We start from the raw sequence: 10,477 nt of genomic DNA, 5'->3' as shown, positions 1-10,477 counted from the left end.
TCTGAACTGAGTGTCTGGGTTGAGGGTTTGCTCCATGTCCCCGGGAGGGGCATGTGTTTCTCGCACTGTCACAAGTGAATGAGGGCCCCGAGGGTGAAAGGCTCCAGAGAGTGGGGGGCCCAGGCGTCGGGGATAGCCAGGTCCCTATCCATCCATCCATCCAATCACCAACCCTTCCCAGCTCCCTCAGGAGCCCAGTCATTCATTTTTTCATTCATTTCTATTCTGATTAAAGATCCCCTCTGTAGTTCCTCTCCAGACTGCTCTGTCGCGGCCACTCCCCTAACAGAACCTGGCTTTCGCCCGGCCCAATCATCCATAGCTCCGCCCCTCGTTCAGCCCGATTCTTCCTCTAACTGCATCGTTCTGTCCTAAGGCCCGACCTGCTTTGTTTGGTAATTTGGCTGCTTACCCTCAGGTATCCCTTGTCCGGGGGGAGGGGCCCTCAGCGTGGATTTCTCCAGCCGCTGTTTTCACCAGGACGACAGTTGCAAAGCCCCGCCTCTTCACCCCAGGAAAGCCTCCAAGGAGCCCGTCACCATAAGCCTCCAAGGAGCTTATATTCGAGAGAGGGAGTCAAAGGGCGCTGTGAAATTCCCTTCTGCTTCTCCTTTGCCCACTTTGCTTCAAAAGCAGCCCCCGCTGTCTAATTGTTTTCGTCTATCACTTTGTCCCTCATTCAACCAACATTTATATCGGTCCCAGGTGCTCCTCCCCAGTTCTCCATTACTCTTGACTTTTCTCTAAAATAATTCTCTTATTTTTATTATCCCAAGGCTCTTGGGGTGCGCGCAGTGGCGTGTGTTTTCCTCTCGTATTTCTTCTTTCGCGTCCGCCTTTCTTGGCGTGTCTCCGTCAGTTTCTTCCCATCTTCCGCATCAGCACCCCGAGACCGGATGATTCTTGGATAGTGTTGGGAACACAGCAGGGAACCCTCGGGCAGGGCCCGGCCCCAAATCTTCAGACTGGAAGTTGGAGCAGGTGGTCCGTTCCTGGAAGCCGAGGACTTCCCCTAGCCCACCGACCCTTAAAGCAAAAACCCTGTGTCTCTCACAGAGAGACGGACCTGGCGAGATGCCGACGGAGCAGGCATGGTGGGCCCAGCAGGCCCCCGGCGGGGGAAGTGGATGGGGCGCCTGGAGCCAGTTCGCGGCTGCTCATTGCTTGCTGTGTGGTCTCCAGAATCCGGGTGTGGGGAGGGATGTTAGCGCCACAGTGCGACGCTCCGGGGAAGCCGCGTAGTGCTCTGGGTGTCTGACAGGGCCGGATGCCTGGGTCCCGACGCCGGGCGCGCCCTCCCCAGCCGCCCGGCCAAGAGCTGAGCTTGGGCTGGGGGCCGCCTTCGCGTCTTCCCAAAATCTCTGAGGTGCAGCCAGGCGCGGAGAGCGAGCGCACAGCGCCGGAGCCTGTGGGCGCCGGAGATCAGATCCACCGACCTGCAGCTGAGCTGAGGCGGGGCCGGAAAAGTCGGGCGTAGGGAAAGGCTCTGACTTACCGGAACCCACAGGGGGTACTGGGCCGAGAACGGTCATTGGCGACTCAGGTGTCCTCGCTTTGGGATTTCTGACACGTGTTTCTCATCTTGGAAAATGGTGTCACAATTACCCCCTTTTGCAAGCCTATCCCCCTTCCCTCACCTCACATTCAGTCTAAGTCCAAATCTGTCCAGTCTTTCTTCTAAATGCAGCTCAGATTCGTTCACTTCGCGGCTTCCCTCTCTTCTGCTAGACCAGGCCGCCATCTTGTGACTGGGCTCAGGAATAGCTTCCTAAGTGGTTTTCTGGCCTCAGAAATCTTTTACAAACATAAATTGATCTTGTTACTGCTCTAATGAAACTCCTTGGGTCAGTACTTTCCATTGCCCAAGTTCTCCCTGGAAGCACTCTGCCCGCGCTCCCCGCCCCTCCCCCTTCATTGTCCGTTGACTTGTCTCCCGTACTAGATGGTGTACTCTGTGGGGGTAGTGACTTTGTGCAATATTGTATCCCCAACACCTGATGCAGTGATTGAATGAATGTCTGTTGAATTAATATGAAAGAAGTTTCCCCTCTCATTCCCCTGTTGCTGGGTCCTTGTCCCCATGCCAGTATGTTAGACCCCAGAATGGCCGTGGGTGAGGACGCTCTGTCCCTCTGGCTGTTCAGGCACTGATTTCCACCCCCAAAGGATGTTGCCTCTGCCCTTCGTCTGCGCCACCTTCTCTTCCACCAATATAAGGCCAAACTGGAGGCTGGTGGGCAGTCATGCATGTTATGGCGGGCCCTGCAGGTAGCCGGAATCTGGGCCCCCCCCAAGCCCTGTACATGGTCCTCTTAATAATGCTGGTCCTGATGAGCTTGGCGTTTGGTAAGTGGCTCTACGGGGTCAGACGGGTCTCCTATCCTGCTGGATAGGGAAACCCTGGATAGATGTCTGGGTACATCTGCCAAGGAGATTCAGGTAAACCCAGGCAGGAAGAAAGATGGGATGGGTGGGCTTGGTGGGATAATGCCTGGGGACTGATAATGTACTGATGTTCACTCTGAGGGAGATTTCTGGTGATTACCCCAGGGCTATCTCATTCAACAGCAGTGACCTGAATGGAGATACTAAAGGGAACCTCTTAGAATCTGAGGACAATACAGAATAGGGAGGGTTGGGAGAACATGCCAGATGACAGCCTCAGGATCCACAGTGTAGAACAAGGCTGAATCCAGCCTGATAACCTCACTTGGCTGCAAAGCACCATTGACACAGAAACAAGATCCAAAGTGTTTGCTAAGCATCTGCCTTACACCAAGTGCTCTGCTGGGTCTGGGGACTCATCAACATGTGGTCTGGGCCTGGGATCAGAGGAGGAGGGAGGTGAATAGGAATGCAGTTGGGGAGGGCTTTGGTGGACAAAGTTTAATATGAGTCTGTTCAGTGAGAGAACCACCAAACAAAGAATGTGGCCTTGGGCTGCTTGATGTCTCCTGTCTACACAAAGCTGAGATTCTTCCTGTCCTGTGATGATGCACCCTGATGTTTTCACTTCTGAACATTATAGATTAAGAAAGCGTATTCAAAAGAGTCTGGGGGTTGGGTGGGGACAGTGAAACCAAGTCACAAAGGAAGAACTGTCCTAACAGGGCTGCCAAAAGTTGTAATGGACTGCCTTGCCCTAACCTTTAAAAGTTAGAGGCTTGTAGAGTGCTGGGCACGTTAGCCCCTCAAATATATGAATAAATGAGTGAATGAATGAGTTCCTCATTTCAGGAGGTAAAAGAGCAGAGAATGGAGATTTTTAATGAGAACGAAAGCTTCTGATGTTAGATTAAGCCAGATGGTTCATTAAAGAATTGGTGATTTCATGGTTTTCTGAGATGGGGAGGTAGGAGGGAACAGTGGGATTGGCCAGTCTGGGAATTAGGTGGGTTTGGGGTCAGTGCTTCTCTGTATTCTAGGTGAGTTTGAGCGTTATGATCAAGAACCCCTTCATCAGATTCATTTAAATAAATACCTAAGCTGCTATCGATGCCTCTTGGAGACCAAGGAGTTGGGATGCCTTCTGGGATCTGACATCTGCCTCGCCCCAAAGGGCAGCAGCTGCATGACTCTGCTCATAGAGAACAGTAAGCTGCCTTCTCCCTTTCGTCGTGGGCCCAGCCCATTCCCGAACTGAGTCTCTACCAGCCTTCTAAGCTGCACCCTAATACTGGTTCCCACAACTCTAAGACACTGTTCCACCACTCTCTCTCTTTCCTTTCCTTTAGAGCCACTCCCCATCTCCACTTCTACTCCCCTCCCCTTCTCGGCTAACCCTCCTCATAGCACCCAGCCTTGTAGGGGACCCTGGGGATCACCAAATCTACTGGCCTTTCTTCAAGCTGCCTTCTCCCCATCTGTCAGCAGTAGTTCCTGCCAGCACCACTCTTCTACATCTTCCACTGCTTCTTTCCAGTCTCCTTCACTGAGTCTTGCCTTTAACTGGGTCTTCGCTAAGTCTTGACCCTTAACAGTTCACGTTCCCCAAAGTTTGGTCCTTAGCTCTCTTCCTCTTTACTCTCCCAGAGGATTTTATCTGCTTGCTTGGCTTCACCCAGCAGGCACATACTGCATCCTCCTAAAACTGAACGTTAGGCCAAACTGTAATGTCAAATTGCCCTCTGGATATCTCCACCTCATTTTCAACTTGCTGGAAATTGACTACATTCCCAGTTCCTCAAGCCTGCTCTTCCACTTGATCCCTCACCTTTTTCAATAATAAATAATAAACACATAACACAGACTCTGTACCCGGCACTGTTCTAAGCACTTACAACCCTCCAAGGTAGGCATTGTTATCCCCATTTTACAGACGTGGAAACAGAGGTGCAGAGGTCAGTACCTTACATAAGTCTCCTAGAGGCTGAGCCACAGTTTGTGGTGGTTCCAGAGATGGTGCTCTTGACAACTGCTGTACAAAGCTGCCTTCATTCAAATCCTTTCATTATACTTTTTGAAACAGCTGATGCATAGATGTGGTTCCATATCAGAGTATTCAAGAAAAGTCTCCCTCCCACTCCTGGCCCAATTCACCCAGCTCTCAGGCATGAATAAGAGAAAAACATTTTTTAAATTGCCTTTATTATCCTTTCTGTGACCTTTTGTGCACATCCCACCCTATACAAATATGCTGTTTACTCCTTTTCACCTCTTTTTTTCCTCCACAAACAGTACCATACTACTGTAAGCACTGTTCTGCAGTTGTTTTTCAAACTTAACAGTTATGGGGGATGTTTCCGTATCAGTTTGTAACCAGCTTCCTGTCCTGCTGCATGGTATTCCACGGCATGGGCATGTCAGAGTTGATTTATCCATCCCCCTACTGATGGACCTTTAGGTTGCTTCTAAGTTTTCACTCTCTCAAGCAGGGCAGCAGTGAACATCCCCGTACATGGGCACAAAGATTTCCCCTCTCTCATATATACAATAGCAGCAGAGATATCCTCTTCTACTTTTTTTAATATAAATTTATTTATATTTTATTTATTTATTTTCGGCTGCGTTGGGTCTTTGTTGCTGCGCGAGGGCTTTCTCCAGTTGCTGCGAGCGGGGGCTATTCTTTGTTGCGGTGCGCGGGCTTCTCGTTGCAGTGGCTTCTCTTGTTGCGGAGCACGGCCTCTAGGGTGCTCCGGCTTCAATAGTTGTGGCCCGTGGGCTCCAGAGCGCAGGCTCAGCAGTTGTGGTGCAGCGCACGGGCTTAGTTGCTCCACGGCATGTGGAATCTTCCTGGACCAGGGATCGAACCCATGTTCCCTGCATTGGCAGGCGGATTCTTAACCACTGTGCCACCAGGGAAGTCCCTCATCTTCTCTTACTTTTTTTTTTTTCTCTTCTCTTACTTTTGATCCATAAAATAAATGACAAACACCTCCTGTCTGCAATCTGACCTCCAATACATCTCCCAACTTTTTCTTACATGGTCCCGCCTGAAGTGCTGGTTCTCCTCACTTTGCTCCACAAGTCCCAATTCACCCCATTCCAGATGTCACTGTATCTCGAATGGCTCTTTCCCACCAAACTTCCCTGGGAAACTTCCACAGAGTTCATGGCTGGTGACTCCCTGGCACTCGCTGGCCTGTCCATTTCCAGGAATTGTTGCATTTTGGCGGTCCAGGGCAGGGTGTGGGGGCAGTGATGGTAAGTCCATGTGGGGTGAGGGGATGGGAGGATTCGGGGCTTTACCTGGGAACTCTGTGTCGCTGATTGCTGCCGTCCCTCCCCAGACAGTGGTTCGGAGATCGTGGTGAGTGACTGCCGCAGCAAGGAGCAGATGAGTGATCGCTCGTACACCCACACTCCTCCAGTGCTGGGCTTCTAGATATTCTCTCGATGCTGCTTCCGGAATTTCTGCAGTAACCCTCAGAACAGAATAAAATATGGTCCTTAGAACTTCCATAGAGACCTCTGGAGTAAAAACCGGCCAATTTCCAGCCATCCTCCTGATTTCCACCTGGGGGCAGCCAGAACAATGTCCATCCCCACCCACCAGCCCTCCCTGCCGCCCTCAGCAGCAGCTACTGGACCCCAGTCCTATCTGTCTCTTGGTTGACGCCCCTCAACACCCCTATTCCCACTCTGCCCCTTCCCTAGGCTCCCTCTCCAGAATTCTCTGGAGTTTTCCTTCAAGGCCTCAGTCTGACATCTTTCTTCCTGTCTGTTCCCACCTCAAGGATGCCCCTTTGCCCTGCTTTGCTTCTTTTCCCACCATGGTCCTCTCTTGTCCAAAGTCCCCAGCTGTTCCTCCAAAATAAATAGGTGTGCAAACTGTTTGATTTGTCTCTCTCTTCTGATGGATGTGGAGGCTGAGGGAGGTGGTACTGCCTGAGTGCCCCGTCAGGGGCAGGTAAGTGGCTCCCAGCTCTGCGGAGCTCTGCTCCTGCCCTGCCCCACTGTCTCTGATTCAGCTCTCAGCACAAAGAGGTGAAGAGGAACTGCAAGCCCTCCTATGTTGAAGACCAGAAGGGTGGTGGACATCCTCAGAAGTGCTGTCAGACCCAGAGCTGGATGGGGACTGGTAGGGAGGTTCATGGGGGTGTGTTGGTAGGAGTGGAGCTGTAAGAGAACCAGTCCCAGGGAGGAGAGGGTGGGGAAGGAGCTCTGTGAAGAGATGCAAGGCCTAGTGGCCTCTCTGACCCCAGGCTCAACTTCCCTTTTCAAGGACCATGGTTAAGTTACTCCTCAGTTTCGGGCCTTGGGTTTCTCATCCTCTGAGGCTGTCTTCCAGTTTGACTTGCTGGAGCTGTGTAAACCTGGGCCCTTGACTTATGCTGAAGTCAGAGGTCACGGGGTAAAGTGGGGCGGCAAGAGAGGGACACAGTGGCTTGTACCTCTCTTTGTACCTCCAACTGCTTCCTGACCTAGAAACAAATGGTTTCTCCCACCAGAGCACAAGCCATTAAAGGGGCCACAAAAATCTATTAACATACATGCAAAATGTTGTGTAGGAAGAGTGTATGCTGTGATGTCGTTTCTATCAAGCACACAGACAAAATTCAGGACAGTGGCTACCCCTGAATTTTAGGAGGGTCTAGGAGGGTGCATGAAGGCAGCTTTGGGTGCTGATAAAAGCCTTTATGCTAACTCAGGGAGTGGTAACACAGGTGTGTAGTTTACAAAAACCCACCTTATGGTGCGCAAACATCTGTATGGCCAAAAAGGTTTAAAACTAAATAGACCAAAATCTGTGTGTATGTTTGCCTCTAAGGCGTGTCTATTTTTGAGTCCATTAACTTCTATCTCTGTGCACACGTTGACACACATTCTCTCAATCCTGAGGCACTAACCCTACTTGACAGGTGACCAAAATTCGGCACAGAGACCAACTTACTTAAGTGGCAGAGGAGCTGGGATTGGGCCTCCCAGCCACAGAGCTGCACTACTTTTCAGAAAGAAGTTTCATAATCCCAGCACTGGGTTGTGAGATTCAGAAGGGTGGACACCTGGCTGTACTCATCTGCAAGTCTTGCTGCTTAATACTGGGCCTGGCTCAGAGCAGTGTGTCCAGTGTTTATTGAATGTATGGGGAAGGTTGCTTTCTGCATGCTTGCGGTTTTTCAAAATGAAAGACCCTACCACTGCAGCCCCACCTGTGTGCTCTCTGTACTCTCCCACCCCCTCCACCTAGGCCCTCACAGAGGGGGTCCTGGCTCCCAGGATCCTGAAAAGAACTGAGAATAGGCAGGAACGCAGGTGCCTCAGCTCCAGGTTAACTCTGAGATGCAGACCTGGGCCCTCTGGTTTGCTCTTGAGTTTTCATGGTTGAATATTTCCTCCTTTCTTATGTGGAAAAACCTGACATCACCCAGGTTTAACTTTCTAGGTTTTGTAGGGTATGTTTAAGGCTGGCAGGAGTCACAATCCTCATACTTTGATCTCTAGCTGAGCAGAGGGTGGGATGGATGTGGGCTCTTTGCGGCAGGCCATGAGGAACCACAAAGGCCCAGTGGAGTGGGCAGGGCTCTGCAACCCTGTTTGAACCCCACACCCAGTTAACTTTCTTTAACCTGTTTACACCTGCCCACACCTGAGCCTGACCCCATAAACAATGTGACACAGACTTAGCCCAGTTTGTTTATTGTGGAGGGAAACTGGAGAATGTGGAGCAGAGGACAGATCTTCTCCTCTCCCTGGGATTCTGTGCAAGTGGGTGTCAGGACTCAGGGACGTGAAGTGGGGCTGTGGAAGTCAAAGATGGGGACAAGAGATGAGAAAAGGAAGCAGGAGACCAGGCGGGAGTGAGGGTGGTGGAGACAGTGAGGTAGGAACACCAGAGTGCCCAGTCAGGAAATCTGCACAAAGTCCGCCTCTCACCCGTCTTGATGCAAGGTCAGTCTGGCACAAGGTTTTAGAGACAAGTGTAGGGGTGGAAATAGCCAGATTGAGAGGGGATCAGGAAGATGGGGGGTGGGGGGGGATGATCCCACTCAGATGATAGGAAAGGGATGAGGAAACCACTGTGCCTTTCCCAGGTCAGCCTAGGCAGAATTCACATTTGAGATTATTTTCTAGGTGGACGAAGGGCACTGGGTGCAGTGCCAACTGCTTTTTGGGGAGGAAACTAAACCAAAACCATATAGACGATGGAAGTACAAAGGAAAGGAAGACTGAGAACTCACAGACCAGAAAGTGTGAGTGTTCTGAGAGGGCAGTACATGATGCTGGGGTGTCAGGGGAGAGACGCTGGACCAGAGTGAAATCTGGGAAGGGTAAGACGTCACAGCCTAGCCCAGGGAAGAACCAAAAGTCCTGAATTGTTGAGGAACCAGTATATGCGGCGCAGGTCAGCAATGGACAAACTCAGATTCAGGGGCAGGACAGCCAGGGGGTCCAGGCCTTCAGAAGGCTCCTTCTCAGCATGGAAGCTGGGTAGGGGCAGTGAGAGGTTCAGGGCTTGGCAGAACCACTGGATCTGGGACTCAGACAGGGGCAGGGCCAGGGACCCCTCAGGGGCCTCAGGGAGGGAGCTCTGGAGCTGGGGGCTGTACCAGGAGTTGCAGTAATCATACTGGCAGCACTGGGAGTAGTACCAGTACTCTGGGAGGTAGGTGGGGTGTTTTTCTTGGCACCAGTAAGACTTGTGCTGTCCACAGCCCCGGATTAAGAAGCGAACCTTGGTATCTGGAAGAGAGGGGACAGCTAACAACCACTGCTGCCTCCCATAGTCCCCAAACCTGGCACCCCTTTCACAGACTCCACGATCCCTCACCCAGACCCAATTCCTATCCCAGACTCCATCAGAAGGCGCCAGAAAAATTAGCTTAACTGGCTCCACAGAAGCCCAGACCCCTCCCCCTCCAGGATCCTCCATCTCCTTAGACCTCAGGCCCCAAGCAGCCTTCATCTACAAGAGGAGACCAAGCCATGGGCTGCCCTACCAGTAGCCCCTTCCTAGGACTTGACTCACTATGAAAGATGCTGATCCCCATGCATGGGGATGAGCTGCTGATCGTGCACTTCTCTGAGCCTAAAACGCATCCTATAGTAGGATCTTCTAAGAGGCAGAGGTGGCAGGTCCGGACTTCAGCAACAAGAGCTGGGGAAGTGGAAGACAGGAGAAATGGCCGTGTTGGCTCACTCCATGTTCCCTGCCCTGCAGGGAGCCCGCTCATCCAGAGCCATCCCCTCCCTGGACTCAGTCACCCCTCCTTCCCTGCCCCCGTGTCCCACTTACCCTTTCCCACTGTGAAGCCCATCATGACCAGCACACCTACAAACATATAGGCCTTCATCATGGAATTCTGGGGAGAGGGGAAGCCCCTCAGGGGTGCTCTGAAACCCCACCTTCCTGTGACCATGCTCCTTAAGCCTGAACTGCAGGCTAGTTTTGACAGGCAGTCTGAGCAGGAGCTACCGCAGGTACAGAGCTATATTCCTGACTGGAGGAGGAAGCTACTAACTTGGCAGGAGGGACATGTCCTCACCCACCAGGTCTGGTTCCTGAATGTGGGAGCAGTAGCCCAGACAGGGGCAATACCTGGGCCCCAATCCAGCAGTCTACCTTTGTCCTGCGTGCCTTTCAAGGGTGCATGGATGTTTCCTTCTCTGGTACCATCTGCTATCCTTCCCACACAATAGGGTCAGTCCCTATTGTTCTGGAGAAACCTTAGCCAGGAAGCCAGTGCCCCCCATCCTTCTGAGATGCGCATGTCTCAGCTCCCCAGCAGGGGGCAGGCAGACACCACACAACAGCAGTTCTGGACCCTGCCCCTCCTTTCCCCACCCCTTACAGTTGTTTATTTTGGGACCACTTTCCCTGTAAAACCCAAACTCAAAGTGTTGTTGACTGCACTCCCTAGAGTATAAACAGACGACCACAGGTGGCCCAAAAAGAATATTTCTCTAATCTTTGAAATTTGATTTTTGAGTCTTTTGTGATCTTTGCACATCCCCACACCCAATTCTACAACTCCACTTTCCTACTAAAAACATCACCCAAATCCACTGGGCACAAATCTGTGCTGGATTTCAAGCT

The 10,477-nt window shown here is 51.6% G+C and overlaps 1 protein-coding gene across 1 annotated transcript; it reads left to right on the top strand.

Moving 5' to 3' along the window:
* Positions 1–2,243: 2,243 nt before the first annotated feature.
* On the top strand, positions 2,244–6,244 carry LY6G5C (lymphocyte antigen 6 family member G5C). Its single transcript, XM_067755815.1, has 3 exons — positions 2,244–2,346; positions 3,426–3,593; positions 5,730–6,244. The coding sequence occupies exons 1-3, from the start codon at positions 2,244–2,246 to the stop codon at positions 5,822–5,824; spliced, it is 366 nt and encodes a 121-aa protein (XP_067611916.1). The 3' UTR covers positions 5,825–6,244.
* Positions 6,245–10,477: the final 4,233 nt, after the last annotated feature.

This window comes from Pseudorca crassidens, chromosome 10 (genome assembly GCF_039906515.1).
Source record: "Pseudorca crassidens isolate mPseCra1 chromosome 10, mPseCra1.hap1, whole genome shotgun sequence".
Classification (NCBI taxonomy): domain Eukaryota; kingdom Metazoa; phylum Chordata; class Mammalia; order Artiodactyla; family Delphinidae; genus Pseudorca; species Pseudorca crassidens.
This window is presented reverse-complemented; position numbering and strand designations above follow the sequence as displayed.